Source organism: Bos grunniens, chromosome 4, assembly GCF_055505025.1.
Source record: "Bos grunniens cultivar Pamir isolate PY7600 chromosome 4, Bosgru_T2T1.0, whole genome shotgun sequence".
NCBI lineage: Eukaryota > Metazoa > Chordata > Mammalia > Artiodactyla > Bovidae > Bos > Bos grunniens.
Genome location: NC_141168.1, coordinates 21,204,106 through 21,223,230, shown reverse-complemented (window position 1 = coordinate 21,223,230; position 19,125 = coordinate 21,204,106). Strand labels below are relative to the sequence as shown.

The following is a 19,125-nucleotide window of genomic DNA, read 5'->3' as shown; positions in this document are numbered from 1 at the left end:
TCCCCATGGACAGAGGAGCCTGGTGGGCTACAGTCCACGGGGTCACAAAGGGTCAGACATGACTGAGCACAGCACAAAACAGATTACAGGCTAGATTTGGTCCAAGAGCCACAGCTTGCTGACTCTTGCTTTAGAAGACTCAGAAACACAAGAATAGTGAACGCACTAAAGAAACACGGTTATGTCTGTCGCTTGGGATTCTGTGCTCGGTGCAAGCTCAGCATGACCCACATCCCTAAACATCCTCTCACTACTAGTACTGTGTCCTCAGAACAAGGTAACTGCTTCTGACTATTACAGTGTTAGAGCAGCCACGTCATTAGAACACAGGAAGGATTGGAGCAACAGAAGAGCTCGGGCAGGAGAGGAGACAAATTAACTTGTTGGACCTTTCTTCTCAGATAGAACGAAGGCAAGAGATTCTTGTATAAGAAATTATAGTGCTTGGGTCTTCCCTGGTCCCTCAGTGACAAAGAATCCACTTGCCAGTGCAGGACACATGGGTTCCATCCCTGATCCAGGAAGATCCCACATGCCGCAGAGCAACTAAGCCCATGGGCCACAACTATTGAACCTGTGCTCTAGAGCCCGGGAGCCGCACCTACTGATCCACGTGCCTCACCCACTGAAGCCCAGGTACCCTGGAGCCCATGCTCCGCAACAAGAGAAGCCACTGAAAGGAGAAGCCCACGCACCACAACTAGAGAGTAGCCCCCGCTTGCCCATGTGCAGCGACGAAGGCCCAGCCCAGCCAAAAGTAAGTTTTAAAAAAAGGAATTATAGTTCTCTGCCGGAAGCAGGAGCTCCGCCCGTGGCAAAGGTCATGAGGAAGGAGGCTTGGCATACGCAAAGGCGGGATCGAGCCTCAGGAGTCCCCCTGGAAATTCTTGAGCATCTACCCCCAAAACCAGAGTCTGCCTACTTTACTGCTTTGTGCTCTCACTTACACCTCTGACTTTATGGGGGGCTGTCCTGGGCGTGACAAGAGTGTTTTAGTTCACAACCCTGAGAGGCGTGAGATGTTCTAAACTGTCTAAATACAGATTCCTTTGAGCAGTTAAAAGATTGATTAGAAATTGTACTGGTGAAGGGTTTTTCACTTGTTGGGCCAATGTTTGCTGCTAAGTTTCCATATCCCTTACCTGCTGTGTCCCTACCAGTGTATTGATTAATATAATTGGTGTAAGTAGTAGCTTTAATGTTTGTAACCTTGGACCCTTGAGTTAATTCTTTTTCTTGTTATACTCCACCACACCTTTGCCCTATAGGAATGCAACTTTATCTAATGCTTTTGGAGGGTGGCACCTGACTAATCACCTTTAGAGAAAAATAAGTTTTCTGAAGAAAGGGTCTTAAAATGTTAACAGGCCTCCAGGCCAGAAGATGATGCAAATCACCTAAATTGTGCATATGATAAGTTTGCAGGAAGAAAGCCTGGCTTACTGCATGACTCTACCCCTTCCCCCATTATCCTCTATGCATAACTTAAGGTATAAAAACTATTTTGGAAAACAAAGTGCAGGCCTTGTTCACCGAAGCTTGGTCTCCCCATGTCGTTCTTTCTCTCACCTTCTGGCTGAATTATTCAGCCTCTTTTCTCCACTGAATTTCCTCACTGAGCTATCCTTATTTAACCACTCTTTATATCTTTAATTAACATTTAAATAAGCTGTTGTTTCCTAATCGCCGATGCCCTCTCCCCTTCGAAACCCTTGACTCCACTGCGGCTGGACCCCGGCAGTTCTCAGTAAGTCTAAGTGAAAGGGAAGTCGTGCCCCTGGCATCTAGCAGATCAGGGTAAAGAAACTGATGAAATAAAATTCATATTTTAAGGCAGACAAGAAAAAAATTAAATATAAAAGATGATTGCTCCTTGGAAGAAAAGCTATAACAAACTTAGACAGTATATTAAAAAAGCAGAGACATTACTTTGCCAACAAAGGTCTGTATAGTCAAACTGTGATTTTTCCAGTCGTCATGTATGGATGTGAGAGCTGGACCATAAAGAAGGCTCAGCACCAAAGAATTGATACTTTTGAACTGTGGTGCTGGAAAAGATTCTTGAGAGCCTCTTGGACTGCAAAGAGATCAAACCAGGATATATAAAAGAAATAAATCCTGAATATTCATTGGAAAGGCTGATGCTGAAGCTGAAGCTGAAGCTCCAATCCTTTGGTCACCTGATGCGAAGATCTGACACACTGGAAAAGACCCTGATGCTGGGAAAGATTGGAGGCAGGAGGAGAAGGGGAAGACAGAGGATGAGATGGATGGATGGCATCACCAGCTCAATGGACATGAGTTTGAGCAAACTCTGGGTGATGGTGAAGGACAGGGAAGCCTGCATGCTGCAGTCCATGGGGTCGCAGAGTCAGACACAACTGAGCGACTGAACAACAACAAAAAAGAAAGACAAGAAAAAAAACTAAATATTAAATTCCTTCTGTTTGTTTGGGCCTCCTCCCTCCCTAAAATGCAGTGTCCACCCACATTACACATTAACCGCAGCTCTTCAAAGATGGAAGGGCCAGATAAACTGTAAAGCAGTGTTTTTTGTTTTTTTTTTTTCTTCTGATGTTAACAATGTAACTTCTTTAATTTTTTATTTATCTTTTAATTGAAGGATTAGTGGTTTACAGAATTGTGTTGGCTTCTGCCAAACATCAACATGAATCAGCCATAGGTATACCTATGTTCCCTCCCTCTTGAACCTCTCTCCCATCTTCCTGCTCATCCTACCCCTCTAGGTGTAGCAATGTAACTTCTTGAAAGAATAGTGTTCTTTCTCAGCTCTGTTGGGAGTCATGGTGACCTGCTGCTTCCTTCTATGTGCTTACCTGGACAATGTATCCCTGGTGAACTTTACATGAAATATCAGTATGTCATTTTAACATATGATCCTGTTAGGTAGGTAGAATAGGGAAAAGGAGTCCAAAATGGCGGTGGCTAAAAGACAAGGAAGGTCCGAGGACCAGAGTGAAGACTTCAGGCAGAACAAACAAAACAAACAGCACTCCTGGCTAAGCCCAATTTGCATAGGGCAGGCCCAGGTGGAGGAAAAAAACATAAAAGGAGGAGCCAAAGCGCTTTCTCACGGACTCTCTCTCCCACGTGCACCCGCTCTCTCTCTCTCTCTCCCCCACTCTCCCTCCCGTGTGTTTGCGCTCTCTCTCTCTCTCTTTCTCCCTCCCCACGCACTCCTTCACTCTCTTCTCTTCAAGTCTTGGATTCTCCTGCTATCTTATAAATAAAATGGAGCTGTAACACTGATTTGCCTAAGAGCTGTAACACGGTTTGACCAAGACCCGAGAGCTGTGATGTGCCGAGGGCTTTAATGTCCATTGCTCCAAATCTTTGTTGTGACGAGACAAAGAACCGAGGTACATACACTCGCGTGACAATCCTTTTTCTCAAAAATGTATATGACTATGCCTTTGACTTCTAACAGGTGAAACAGTTCCCAGAGCTTCCTGACAATCTGGTCCCTGGGTTATAATCCTCAGTTTGGCTCGAATAAAATCCCTCCCCCCCCTTTTTTTTTTCTTAACTTGATAGTTAATTAAAATTTCCACTTCTTATTCTTTCAGTTCAGTTCAGTCGCTCAGTCGTGTCCGGACTCTTTGCGACCCTATGAATCACAGCATGCCAGGCCTCCCTGTGCATCACCACCTCCCGAAGTTCACTCAGACTCACGTCCATCGAGTCAGTGATGCCATCCAGCCATCTCATCCTCTGTCATCCCCTTCTCCTCCTGCCCCCAATCACTCCCAGCATCAGAGTCTTTTTCAATGAGTCAACTCTTCGCATGAGGTGGCCAAAGTACTGGAGTTTCAGCTTCAGCATCATTCCCTCCAAAGAACTCCCAGGGCTAATCTTCTACAGAATGGACCTGTTGGATCTCCTTGCAGTCCAAGGGACTCTCAAGAGTCTTCTCCAACTCCACAGTTCAAAAGCATCAATTCTTCGGGGCTCAGCCTTCTTCACAGTCCAACTCTCACATCCATACATGACCACAGGAAAAACCATAGCCTTGACTAGACGTACCTTTGTTGGCAAAGTAATGTCTCTGCTTTTCAATATGCTATCTAGGTTGGTCATAACTTTCCTTCCAAGGACTAAGCATCTTTTAATTTCATGGCTGCAGTCACCATCTGTAGTTTGCTTAGTTTTAATTTGCATTTACCAAAGCCAAGTATTGCCTCCCTGGGGAAGAGTAGAAACAAAACCAAACCTCAAACCGCATGTGTTTTGTGATTCATGCTATTGATGATATAATACAAATAGGCTGCACTGAACAAGAAATACACCCTGCTTTGAAAAAAGTGGTTCAACAAAAGGCATTTGAAGGTTAGCCAATTGACCTGGCAAAAATCCAGGGCCCACCAGCTTGACAAGTGAAATCCTTAGGTATATCTTGGTCTAGAGGTACATGGAAAAGTTTATTAAATACTAAAACCCCCTGTTAACTCTGAGTCCACCTTGAGAAAAGAAAGGAAGCACAAGGACTTGATAGATCACTGAAGTACATCACGTCTGGTGTGCTCTTGGACTGCACATCAGAGCGCAGGCATGTGCAGAAAGGCTGTTTTTGAAAGGGAAGAACAGCAGAAAGTTCTGGCTGAAATTCACAAGTTATGGCTCAGACTGGTCTCAGACCAGCATCCCAACCAGCACAGCACTCCTGAGATAACAGAAGTGTTGGTGATTGAGTCCACGCCGAAAGAGGGCTGACCCTGGCAGATGCCAGATGCTTCAGCTCTGAGTGGGGCATTTGGTGTAGAGGTGGCCCAAAGGAGCTACTCAGCCACTCTCCTTCTGAAAGGCCATTCCTAACTAGTCTGCTACTCAGCACTGTTTGGAATTATAGCACTAGTGACTGGAACCAAATAACTCCAAGATCAGAAATCTCAATGATATCTTGAATGATGTCAGAAAGACATTCAAATAAGGAAGGGGCGTGCACGCATGTTAAGTCTCATCAACAGAACTTGCTGATTAAAGGAAATAGTTACATTCAGGAGAAGAAAACACGGTTACACAAGGAGCAGTTCATAGGATCCATGAATAAGTGACAGTCCTGCCTTCCCTGGGTGGGCACTACTTCACAAGATAATCTAACTCTAGCAACCAAGATTTGGATCTCACTATGTGGGTCTTTGAATTCAAAAAGCAAGTTGCAGTCTTGCTGAAGGTGCTGCTCATCCACTTGAGAAAGACTGAGACTGAAAGAGTGTAACATTTCAGTGGAAGGGCTTTGATGGAGAAGGAAGGCAAGTCTAAGTCCAGCCAATGAACAATGTGTGTGATGTGGCAGAGGACATGAAATTACCTAGAATCATCCCTTTAGAATTTTAGATTCTCAAGCTGTGGCCAATGGACTAGCAGTTTGCTCTGGCAAGTCGGTCATAGAGGCTGTACTGAAATTTCACCTTTTATGGGACAGGACTTAATAGTCAAATCTCAAATGCTGGTGGTTCATATCAATATCCCTGTGTCTTAAAAAAGAGGGGGGAAGTATGACTTTGAATGTAGTCACTATGGTCCAGGAGATGACACCTCGGGTCACAAGCCACCCACACGTGGGCTCAGAAACTGCACAATCTCTATCTCTATCTGACATTGTTTGTGTCTCCCAGGATGATCCAGATTGATGACAATGATTGATTGATTGATGACAGTGATGGTCACAGGTGCCTCTGGTGGGAGAACATGAGGATAAATGGCCCATCACAGAGCTGGTAGGCTGCCTGAACTGGACAGTCCAGAGAGTAGGGAAGGTTTTTAACACTCTTTAAAAACCTGGTGGTTCTGGAGAACTGTGGTGCTGGAGAAGAGTCTTGAGAGTCCCTTGGACAGCAAGGAGATCAAACCAGTCAATCCTAAAGGAAATCAACCCTGAATATTCATTGGAAGCTGAAATTCCAATACTTTGGCCACGTGATGTGAAGAGCTGACTCATTGGAAAAGATCCTGATGCTGGGGAAAAATTGAGGACAGGAGGAAAAGGGGGTGACAGAGGATGAGATGGTTGGATGGCATCACCAACTCAATGGACATGAGTTTCAGCAAACTCCAGGAGACAGTGAAGGACAGGGAAGCCTGGCCTGCTGCAGTCCATGGGGTCGCAGAGTCAGACATGACTTACTGACTGAACAACAAGAAAAACCTAGTATGGACAGTGTTTCTGATTTGAACTTTGTTTATCCTATCACTGAAGCCCTGGCACAGGCTACGATATAGAGACTAGCAACCCAGACTGAAATCACCATGAAGGTCAACTTATAAACAGCCCAAGGATCACTTTTCACAGCATGAACATGACAGGAATGGAGCAAGATATACAATATCCACTGATCTTTTCATATTTCATGACTGCTTCTGCTGCTGCTAAGTGGCTTCAGTCGTGTCTGACTCTGTGCGACCCCATAGACCACAGCCCACCAGGCTCCCCTGTCCCTGGAATTCTCCAGGCAAGAATACTGGCGTGGATTGCCATTTCCTTCTCCAATGCATGAAAGGGAAAAGTGAAAGTGAAGTCGCTCAGTCGTGTCCGACTCTTCTTGACCCCATGGACTGCAGCCTACCAGGCTCCTCCGTCCATGGGATTTTCCAGGCAAGAGTCTGGAGTGGGGTGCCATTGTCTTCTCCATATTTCATGACACTTCACCCCAAAGCAGCAAAATTACTGCAAAATTAGAACATGTGCTTGAAGCAATAAAATGTGGGTGACAAAGACAGAAGGGCAGGCTTTGCAGGGTAACACAGTGTAAGCTCAAGATCAAGCTGAAAATGGGGCATAAAAGTGAGTCGCCAGTGGAGCAGTTGGAGCAGAGGGTAAAGAAATCTTATTTTCCCAGGACTAGAGCTTTGGTTGTGTTCCTTAAGATGGAATACTAGAATCAATTTAATTTGACTTGCTGGTATTCTGATGGTATTTATGGGCAGGATTGGAAAGTCTGGTGTTTTTCAGAAGAAGACATGCATCCTACCCAGTGGAAAGAATCCAGTGACAATATATTTATTAAATAATTTGAAAGTACCTTGGGAAAGGACACACAAAGGAAGGTTTAGCAATGTTATTTTTCCTGCCCACTAATTAAAAGTTAGGGGAGAAAAACTCAAAACCCCCTCTAGGAGCAAGAAAATGGGTTGAGAAGGGCTCATCGTGGGAAAAAAGAAAAACATGGTGGCAGAAAGAATTGGAGTCACCAAATCTTGCATCAAATAATGCTACTTTTGCCCATTGTGTTTAAATGGGAATAAGAAAATGATTTCTTAGTCATACTTCTAGATACATCTTCAATCTGGGATGAGGGGTGCTGGCATCATAGTTGATTCTATGAAACTGAAACACATGTAATAAAGCTAGACCCAAAGTATACTGGGCTGTACTGAATAGACAACAAGGAATGAACACTGTGAAAGAAGCCAGTACCTACAGTGATGCTGGCATATTTAGGATGTGGTCTGTGTGAACTTTTAGATTAAAAGATCATAGACAGGTCATAGACTAACTATGAGCTCACAGGTGATTTACATGATACTTGATGAAATGAAAGTCACAGAAATAATGATAAATAACAAAATCTATATTATATTGAACTCGATTTTCAGTTTAGTCGCTCAGTCGTGTCTGACTCTGTGCAACCCAATGAACCGCAGCACGCCAGGCCTCCCTGTCCATCACCAACTCCCGGAGTTCACTCAGACTCATGTCCATCGAGTCAGTGATGCCATCCAGCCGTCTCATCCTCTGTCGTCCCCTTCTCCTCCTGCCCCCAATCCCTCCCAGCATCAGAGTCTTTTCCAATGACTCATCTCTTCGAGTGAGGTGGCCAAAGTACTGGAGTTTCAGCTTTAGCATCATTCCTTCCAAAGAATACCCAGAACTGATCTCCTTCAGAATGGACTGGTTGGATCTCCTTGCAGTCCAAGGGACTCTCAAGAGTCTTCTCCAACACCAGAGTTCAAAAGCATCAATTCTTCGGTACTCAGCTTTCTTCACAGTCCAACTCTCACATTCATACATGACCACAGGAAAAACCATAGCCTTGACTAGATGTACCTTTGTTGGCAAAGTAATGTCTAGTCACTGGTTAAAGGGCTTCTCAGGTGGCGCAGTAGTAAAGACTCTGCCTGCCAATGAAGGAGATGCAAGAGACTCGGGTTTGATCTCTAGGTGGGGAAGATCTGCTGGTTTAGGAAATGGCAACATACTCCAGTATTCTTGCCTGGAACATTTCATGCACAGAGGAGCCTGGCAGGCTATAGTCCATGGGGTCACAAAGAATCATACACGACTGAGCAGACACACACATACACACACACACAAACACACCTGCTAATGTGGCAAGCATAGGACCAGAAATGAGTCCAGGTGTTCAAACAGACCTATAAGATGAGGACAATTACAGTTAATTCTATGTCATTCAATAGCATCATAAAAGAATGATACAAGTTTACCATAATGCACTCAGTAGAGTGGCTAACATGAAAAAGCTAGAAAATGTTGGTGAGATTGTGGAGTAACTGGGACTCACATATGATGCTGGCAGGAGGGTAAACTGGAACATCCATTTCAGAAATGTATTTGCTGCTGCTGCTGCTGCTGCTAAGTCGCTTCAGTCGTGTCTGACTCTGTGCGACCCCAAGATGGCAGCCCACATGGCTCCCCCGTCCCTGGGATTCTCCAGGCAAGAACACTGGAGTGGGTTACCATTTCTTTCTCCAACGCACGAAAGTGAAAAGTGAAAGTGAAGTCGCTCAGTCGTGTCCGACTCTTAGCGACCCCATGGACTTTGCACATCAGGATCCTCCGTCCATGGGATTTTCCAGGCAAGAGTACTGGAGTGGGGTGCCATTGCCTTCTCCTAGTGTTTCCTAAAGTGGAACATATACACAATGTGATGGTGAACTTTATATGTCAACTGGACTGAAGGATGCCCAGACAGCTGATAAAACATTATTTCTGTGGTGTTTCCAGAAGAGATTAGTATTTGAATTGGTGAACTGAATGAAGCAGATGGCCCTACCCAAAACGAGTATCTCTCTCTGTTAAATCACTTCAGTCATGTCAGAGTTTTTGTGACTCAATGGAAAGCAGTCTGCCAGGCTCCTCTGTTCACGGGATTCTCCAGGCAAGAATATTGGAGCTGGTTTGTACTGGTTATATTCCAGGCAAGAATACTGGCGTGCTCTTCTCCAGGGGATCTTCTTGACCCAGGGACTGGACCCATGTCTCTTATGTCTCCTGCACTGGCAGTTGGGTTCTTTACCATTAGTGGCACCAGGGAAGCCCACCCAATGTGAATGAGTGCCATCCAATCCTTTGAGGGACTCAGCAGAACCACAAGGCAGAGGAAGAACATTTTCGCTTGCTGCTTGAGCTGAGACTTCTGTCTTCTCCTGCCCCCAGACATCAGCACTCCTGGTTTTCAGGCCTTTGGAGTCAGATCAGGACTTACATCATTGTCCCTCCGCCCCACCCCCCATTGGAGTGTTTTGTCAATTCTATTCCCTCTCATTGGTCACACTTGGGTAAGAATAGGAATCTTGTTAGGAATGTGTCTCCTCTGTATTCCCTCTTCCTTCATCTGTCACGTTCTGAGGATATGACCCTTACTGCAGCCATGAGGCTGCTGAACGTGGGCTGGGTGGGATGCTGGATGGACCCTGGCTTCACTAAGGCTTGTCAGCTAGACTCCCAGGGATATCTACTAACAGACTCTGCTCTAGGTCCATAGCCCTGAATTTTGGAATGCCTTTGGTCCAGTCCTAGTGAGCCTGGGGGAGGCACACTAAGACAGTAAGTGAGGGCTAGAGTAATGCCTGAGCAAACTACCTTGTACTAGAAGGACTGGAAAAGGTCAGTTTTCATTTCAATCCCAAAGAAGGGCAATGCCAAAGAATGTTCAAACCACCCCCCACAATTGCACTCATTTTACATTCTAGCAAGGTAATGCTCAAAATCCTTCAAGTCAGGCTTCAGCAGTGCATGAACCATGAACTTCCAGATGTTCAAGCTGGATTTAGAAAAGGCATAGGAACCAGAGATCATATTGCCAATATTAGATGGGTCATAGAGAAAGCAAGGGAATTCCAGAAAAACATCTTACTTCTGCTTCATTGACTATACTAGAACCTTTGAGTGTGTGGATCACAACAAACTGTGGAAAATTCTTCAAGGGATGGGAATACCAGACCACCTTACCTACCTCCTGAGAAACCTGTATGCAAGTTAAGAAGCAACAGTTAGGAGGAGGAGCTAAGATGGCGGAGGAGTAGGACGGGGAGAACACTTTCTCCCCCACAAATTCATCAAAAGAACATTTAAACACCGAGTAAATTACACAAAACAACTTCTGAAAGCCGGCAGAGGACATCAGGCACCCAGAAAAGCAACCCAAGTCTTCGAAAGGAAAGAGAAGAAATACAGCTCCACCCACCAGAACACCGACACAAGCTTCCCTAACCAAGAAACCTTGACAAGCCACCTGTACAAACCGACACAGAGTGAGGAAACGCCACAATAAAGAGAACTCCACAAACTGCCAGAATACAGAAAGGACACCCCAAACTCAGCAATTTAAACAAGATGAAGAGACCGAGGAATACCCAGCAGACAAAGGAACAGGATAAAAGCCCACCAAACCAAACAAAAGAGGAACAGATAGGGAATCTACCTGATAAAGAATTCTGAATAATGATAGTGAAATTGCTCCAAAATCTTGAAATCAAAATGGAATCACAGATAAATAGCTTGGAGACAAAGATTGAGAAGATACAAGAAAGGTTTAACAAGGACCTAGAAGAAATAAAAGAGAGTCAATATAAAATGAATAATGCAATAAATGAAATTAAAAACACTCTGGAGGCAACAAATAGTAGAATAACAGAGGCAGAAGATAGGATTAGTGAATTAGAAGATAGAATGGTAGAAATAAATGAATCAGAGAGGATAAAAGAAAAACGAATTAAAAGAAATGAGGACAATCTCAGAGACCTCCAGGACAATATTAAACGCTACAACATTCGAATCATAGGGGTCCCAGAAGAAGACAAAAAGAAAGACCATGAGAAAATACTTGAGGAGATAATAGTTGAAAACTTCCCTAAAATGGGGAAGGGAATAATCACCCAAGTCCAAGAAACCCAGAGAGTCCCAAACAGGATAAACCCAAGGTGAAACACCCCAAGACACATATTAATCAAATTAACAAAGATCAAACACAAAGAACAAATATTAAAAGCACCAAGGGAAAAACAACAAATAACACAAAAGGGAATTCCTATAAGGATAACAGCTGATCTTTCAATAGAAACTCTTCAAGCCAGGAGGGAATGGCAAGACATACTTAAAGTGATGAAAGAAAATAACCTACAGCCCAGATTATTGTACCCAGCAAGGATCTCATTCAAATATGAAGGAGAAATCAAAAGCTTCTCAGACAAGCAAAAGCTGAGAGAATTCAGCACCACCAAACCAGCTCTCCAACAAATGCTAAAGGATCTTCTCTAGACAGGAAACACAAAAACAGTGTATAAACTCGAACCCAAAACAATAAAGTAAATGGCAACGGGATCATACTTATCAGTAATTACCTTAAATGTAAATGGGTTGAATGCCCCAACCAAAAGACAAAGACTGGCTGAATGGATACAAAAACATGACCCCTACATATGCTGTCTACAAGAGACCCACCTCAAAACAGGGGACACATACAGACTGAAAGTGAAGGGCTGGAAAAAGATTTTCCATGCAAATAGAGACCAAAAGAAAGCAGGAGTAGCAATACTTATATCAGATAAAATGGACTTTAAAACAAAGGCTGTGAAAAGAGACAAAGACGGTCACTACCTAATGATCAAAGGATCAATCCAAGAAGAAGATATAACAATTATAAATATATATGCACCCAACACGGGAGCACCACAATATGTAAGACAAATGCTAACAAGTATGAAAGGAGAAATTAACAATAACACAATAATAGTGGGAGACTTTAATACCCCACTCACACCTATGGATAGATCAACTAAACAGAAAATTAACAAGGAAACACAAATGTTAAACGATACAATAGACCAGTTAGACCTAATTGATATCTATAGGACATTTCATCCCAAAACAATGAATTTCACCTTTTTCTCAAGCGCACATGGAACCTTCTCCAGGATAGATCACATCCTGGGCCATAAAGCTAGCCTTGGTAAATTCAAAAAAATAGAAATCATTCCAAGCATCTTTTCTGACCACAATGCAGTAAGATTAGATCTCAATTACAGGAGAAAAACTATTAAAAATTCCAATATATGGAGGCTGAACAACACCCTGCTGAATAACCAACAAATCACAGAAGAAATCAAAATTTGCATAGAAACGAATGAAAATGAAAACACAACAACTCAAAACCTGTGGGACACTTTAAAAGCAGTCCTAAGAGGAAAGTTCATAGCAATACAGGCATACCTCAAGAAACAAGAAAAAAGTCAAATAAATAACCTAACCCTACACCTAAAGCAACTAGAAAAGGAAGAAATGAAGAACCCCAGGGTTAGTAGAAGGAAAGAAATCTTAAAAATTAGGGCAGAAATAAATGCAAAAGAAACAAAAGAGACCATAGCAAAAATCAACAAAGCCAAAAACTGGTTCTTTGAAAGGATAAATAAAATGGACAAACCATTAGCCAGACTCATCAAGAAACAAAGGGAGAAAAATCAAATCCATAAAATTAGAAATGAAAATGGAGAGATCACAACAGACAACACAGAAATACAAAGGATCATAAGAGACTACTATCAACAATTATATGCCAATAAAATGGACAACGTGGAAGAAATGGACAAATTCTTAGAAAAGTACAACTTTCCAAAACTAGACCAGGAAGAAAAAGAAAATCTTAACAGACCCATCACAAGCACGGAAATTGAAACTGTAATCAAAAATCTTCCAGCAAACAAAAGCCCAGGTCCAGACGGCTTCACAGCTGAATTCTACCAAAAATTTAGAGAAGAGCTAACACCTATCCTGCTCAAACTCTTCCAGAAAATTGCAGAGGAAGGTAAACTTCCAAACTCATTCTATGAGGCCACCATCACCCTAATACCAAAACCTGACAAAGACGCCACAAAAAAAGAAAACTACAGGCCAATATCACTGATGAACATAGATGCAAAAATCCTTAACAAAATTCTAGCAATCAGAATCCAACAATACATTAAAAATATCATACACCATGACCAAGTGGGCTTTATCCCAAGGATGCAAGGATTCTTCAATATCCGCAAATCAATCAATGTTATACACCACATTAACAATTTGAAAAACAAAAACCATATGATTATCTCAATAGATGCAGAGAAAGCCTTTGATAAAATTCAACATCCATTTATGATAAGAGCTCTCCAGAAAGCAGGAATAGAAGGAACATACCTCAACATAATAAAAGCTATATATGAGAAACCCACAGCAAACATTATCCTCAATGGTGAAAAATTGAAAGCATTTCCTCTAAAGTCCGGAACAAGACAAGGGTGCCCACTTTCACCATTACTATTCCACATAGTTTTGGAAGTTTTGGCCACAGCAATCAGAGCAGAAAAAGAAATAAAAGGAATCCAAATTGGAAAAGAAGAAGTAAAACTCTCAGTATTTGCAGATGACATGATCCTTTACATAGAAAACCCTAAAGACTCCACCAGAAAATTACTAGAACTAATCAATGATTATAGTAAAGTTGCAGGATATAAAATCAACACACAGAAATCCCTTGCATTCCTATACACTAATAATGAGAAAACAGAAAGAGAAATTAAGGAAACAATTCCATTCACCATTGCAACGGAAAGAATAAAATACTTAGGAATATATCTACCTAAAGAAACTAAAGACCTATATATAGAAAACTATAAAACACTGGTGAAAGAAATCAAAGAGGACACTAATAGATGGAGAAATATACCATGTTCATGGATTGGAAGAATCAATATAGTGAAAATGGGTATACTACCCAAAGCAATTTATAGATTCAATGCAACCCCTATCAAGCTACCAACGGTATTCTTCACAGAGCTAGAACAAATAATTTCACAATTTGTATGGAAATACAAAAAACCTCGAATAGCCAAAGCGATCTTGAGAAAGAAGAATGGAACTGGAGGAATCAACCTACCTGACTTCAGACTCTATTACAAAGCCACAGTTATCAAGCTGGTATGGTACTGGCACAAAGACAGAAATATTGATCAATGGAACAAAATAGAAAGCCCAGAGATAAATCCACGCACATATGGACACCTTATCTTTGACAAAGGAGGCAAGAATATACAATGGATTAAAGACAATCTCTTTAACAAGCTGTGCTGGGAAAACTGGTCAACCACTTGTAAAAGAATGAAACTAGAACACTTTCTAACACCATACACAAAAATAAACTCAAAATGGATTAAAGATCTCAACGTAAGACCAGAAACTATAAAACTCCTAAAGGAGAACATAGGCAAAACACTCTCCGACATACATGACAGCAGGATCCTCTATGACCCACCTCCCAGAATATTGGAAATAAAAGCAAAAATAAACAAATGGGACCTAATTAAACTTAAAAGCTTCTGCACAACAAAGGAAACTAGTAGCAAGGTGAAAAGGCAGCCTTCAGAATGGGAGAAAATAATAGCAAATGAAGCAACGGACAAACAACTAATCTCAAAAATATACAAGCAACTCCTATAGCTCAACTCCAGAAAAATAAATGACCCGATCAAAAAATGGGCCAAAGAACTAAATAGACATTTCTCCAAAGAAGACATACAGATGGCTAACAAACACATGAAAAGATGCTCAACATCACTCATTATCAGAGAAATGCAAATCAAAACCACTATGAGGTACCATTTCACGCCAGTTAGAATGGCTGCGATCCAAAAGTCTACTAGCAATAAATGCTGGAGAGGGTGTGGAGAAAAGGGAACTCTCTTACACTGTTGGTGGGAATGCAAACTAGTACAGCCACTATGGAGAACAGTGTGGAGATTCCTTAAAAAACTGGGAATAGAACTGCCTTATGATCTAGCAATCCCACTGCTGGGCATACACACTGAGGAAACCAGAAGGGAAAGAGACACGTGTACCCCAATGTTCATCGCAGCACTGTTTATAATAGCCAGGACATAGAAGCAACCTAGATGCCCATCAGCAGATGAATGGATAAGAAAGCCGTGGTACATATACACAATGGAATATTACTCAGCCATTAAAAAGAATACATTTGAATCAGTTCTAATGAGATGGATAAAACTGGAACCTATTATACAGAGTGAAGTAAGCCAGAAAGAAAAACACCAATACAGTATACTAACACATATATATGGAATTTAGAAAGATGGTAACAATAACCCTGTGTACGAGACAGCAAAAGAGACACTGATGTATAGATCAGTCTTATGGACTCTGTGGGAGAGGGAGAGGGTGGGGAGATTTGGGAGAATAGCATTGAAACATGTATAATATCATGTATGAAACGAGTCGCCAGTCCAGGTTTGATGCACGGTACTAGATGCTTGGGGCTGGTGCACTGGGACGACCCAAAGGGAGGGTAGGGGAGGGAGGAGGGAGGAGGGTTCAGGATGGGGAACGAGGGTATACCTGTGGCGGATTCATTTTGATATTTGGCAAAACTAACACAATATTGTAAAGTTTAAAAATAAAATAAAATTTAAAAAAAAAAGAAGCAACAGTTAGAACCTGACACGGAACAATGGACTGATTGCAAATTGAGAAAGGAGTATGTCAAGGCTGTATACTGTCACCGTGCTTATTTAACTTACATGCAGAGCACATGTTGTGAAATGCCAGGTTGGATGAAGCACAAATGGACTCAAGAGTGCCAGGAGAAATATTAATAACCTCAGATATGCAGATGACACCACACTTAGGGTGGAAAGCGAAGAGAAACTAAAGAGCCTTTTGATGAAAGTGAAAGAGGAGAGTGAAAAAGCTGGCTTAAAGCTCAACATTCAGAAAACTAAATTGTGTCATCTGGTTCCATCACTTCATGGCTAATAAATGGGGAAACAATGGAAACAGTGACAGACTTTATTTTCTTGGGCTCCAAAATCACTGCAGATGGTGACTGCAGCCATGAAATTAAAAGATACTTGCTCCTTGGAAGAAAAGCTATGACCAACCTAGACAGCGTATTAAAAAGCAGAGACATGACTTTGTCAACAAAGGTCCATCTACTCAAAGCTATGGTTTTTCCAGTAGTCATATATGAATGTAAGAGTTAGACCATAACGAAGGCTGAGAGTTGAAGAACTAATGCCTTCGAACTGTGGTGTTGGAGAAGACTCTTGAGAATGCCCTGGACTGCAAGGAGATCCAACCAGTCCATCCTAAAGGAAATCAACCCTGAATATTCTTTGGAAGGACTGATGCTGAAGCTGAAACTCCAATACTATGGCCACCTGATGTGAAGAACTGACTGATTTGAAAAGACCCTGATGCTAGGAAAGATTGAAGGTGGGAGGAGAAGCGGAGGACAGAGGATGAGATGGTTGAATGGCATCACTCACTCAATGGACATGAGTTTGAGTCAACTGTGGGAGGTGGTGATGGATGGGGAGGCCTGGCGTGCTGCAGTCCATGGGGTAAAAAAGTGTCAGTCATTGCCAGGAGCCAGCGAGAGGCACTCCAGTCAGGACAAAGGTCATGAGGAAGGAGGCTCGGCATACGCAAAGGCGGGATCGAGCCTCAGGAGTCCCCCTGGATATTCTCGAGTATCTACCCCCAAAAAACCAGAGTCTGCCTACTTTATTGCTTTGTGCTCTCACCTCTGACTTTACTGGGGGCTGTCCCCCACCACCATCTCGCTCTCTCTGACAAAGAGTTAACTTACAGCTCCAATTAAAGTTTCTGGGCATTAGGAGTGTTTACATCTAAACCCCTCAGATAGCTCTCTAACTCGCCTGACAAGTTTACCTGGACTCCTACAACTGTGCATACGATTGTTTACAGTCTCTCAGCCTCGAGAGGCACGGGAAGCTTAAGATATTCAAATAGCTTAGAGCCTCTCAAAGAGTTAGAAACTGTCAGAATAAAGCTAGTAAAAGATTTCATTGATGAGCCAATGCTTGCTGCCAAGTTTCCACATCCCCTGTATTGTATCCTTGAATGTGTATTAATTAATATAGTTAGTATGTAGAAAAAATAAGTAGTGGCCTTGGTGTTAGCAACTTTAGGCCCTTAAGGTAATAAATTCTTTCCTTTGTTGTAAACCCACTGCACCTCTGCCCTATAGGAATGCAATTTTATCTAACACCTTCGGAGGATGGCGCCAAACCTTAGAATAATTACTCTTAGAGAAAATAAGTCTTACGGTTGACAAACCTTTGTCAAGAGTCATAAAATGTTAATAGGCCTTCTGGCCAGAAGATGATGTAAATCACCTAAGCCATTTGTATACGATAAATTTGCAGGAAAGAAACCCTAGTTTTTGATAAGGATCAAAGATTGCTGACTTTGCATCCCCTATTAGCCTCTATGTGTAACTTAGGGTATAAAAGCCCCTGTTGAAAATAAAGCTACGGGCCTTGTTCACCAAAGCTTGGTCTCCCCATGTCATTCTTCTCCTTAATTTCCAGCTGAGTCTCCATATGGAGCACGGAGGTCCTCTTCGACCATTTATTTGCCTGGGCTTCTAAGACCCACTCGAGAAGGTGTCTAAGGTGGGGCACCTTCCGCTATTCCAGACAGCGCCTGAGGCCTCTGTGGTCAGAGCTAACCTGGTGCCACAGGTTATATTGATTTTCCATGTAAACCAAGCTACTCAGCCTCTTTTCTCCACTGAATTTTCCTACTGAGCTATCCTCATTCTATTACTCTTTATATCTTTTATGAATATTTGAATAGGTCGCCAACGCCGTCTCTCCTTCGAATACTCTGGATCAGCCGGGGCTGTACCCCGGCAAGTCACGACGGTGTGACTGAACAACAAGAAGAACCCCACCCGTATACTGTTTGTGTAACTCTGCCCCTGCTCCAGAGGAGGGGGGCCTTTGAGCCACTCCAGGCTTACATATTTAAGGTCAAGCTGGGAGGGAGATTATTGGACTTCCCAGAAATCTCAGGCAACCTTCCCTCTCATATATTATTCCACCCATAAGCCATCCTTGACCTCACCTCCAAAGCCAGGTGAGGATGTTAGAGTCTGGAAGCTATGAGGCCTACTGTCCCTGAGGGTGTGGCTGTGTGCTGGCTTCCTAATCTATCATTTAGATAAGCCAACCTGGAGCATGGGCTTCCTGATGACTCAGAGTGTAAAGAATCTTCCTGCAGTGCAGGAGATCAGGATTCCATCCCTAGGTTGGGAAGATTCCCTGGAGGAAGGCATGGCTACCCACTCCAGGATTCTTGCCTGGGGAATTCCATGGAAAGAGGAGCCTGGTGGGCTACAGTCCAGGGGGTTGCAAAGAATCGGACATGACTGAGCAACTAACACTCACTCAGCTCAACTTATCCTGGAGCTGGCCAAACTTTAAAGTCTGCTTCAATCCACCAGTTTCTTTCCCTGAATGACACAACTGAATTAAACAAGGACCAGTGTCTTAAAGTTTGGAATCTTGCCTAGCAGTGAGCTGAGAAAATGAGTCAACTCCGAAGCCCCTTTTGAGGACCACCCCATTCCTCGCACCCCACCCATCAACCCAATACCTCTCGGATCCTCTTCTGCCATTCCTCAGTGAATTCAGGTGAGCTGGCGTTCACCTGGCTGGCATTGAGTGTCCACGCGGGGCACTTCCAGGTGGGAAGAGACAGCATGGCCAGGGAGGGTCCCAAGAAAGCAAAGGTCCCTCCCTGGAGAATGGGCAGCCTGGAGGAGGGGAAAGGAGACAGTTACCCATTAGCCCCTTTAACACTGGCCTGTCACTGGTCCCAGCAGAGGCCTTTTCATCCCAAGTCCTCCCTTGGTTTCAGGGCAACACATGAGTCCTGAAGTTCTCAGTTATAGGGAACTCCTGCTGCTGCTGCTAAGTCGCTTCAGTCGTGTCTGACTCTATGCGACCCCATAGATGGCAGCCCACCAGGCTCCCCCGTCCCTGGGATTCTCCAGGCAAGAACACTGGAGT

General features: G+C 43.0%; 1 protein-coding gene across 9 annotated transcripts in view; it reads right to left on the bottom strand.

Moving 5' to 3' along the window:
• LOC147373750 (solute carrier family 23 member 2-like) overlaps positions 1–19,125 on the bottom strand; it is a 76,662-nt gene that overhangs the window by 20,962 nt on the left and 36,575 nt on the right. For 7 of the 9 annotated variants that reach the window (XR_015162037.1, XM_086395455.1, XM_086395457.1 and 4 more), the window contains exon 4: positions 18,710–18,869. The exons of the other annotated variants lie outside the window; for them this stretch is intronic. Coding sequence is in view for 6 of the 7 variants with exons in the window: in XM_086395455.1 (XP_086251581.1) it covers positions 18,710–18,869 (160 nt within the window). In the remaining variant the exon portion in view is untranslated. The remainder of the gene's footprint in view (positions 1–18,709; positions 18,870–19,125) is intronic. 9 annotated transcript variants of the gene reach the window in all.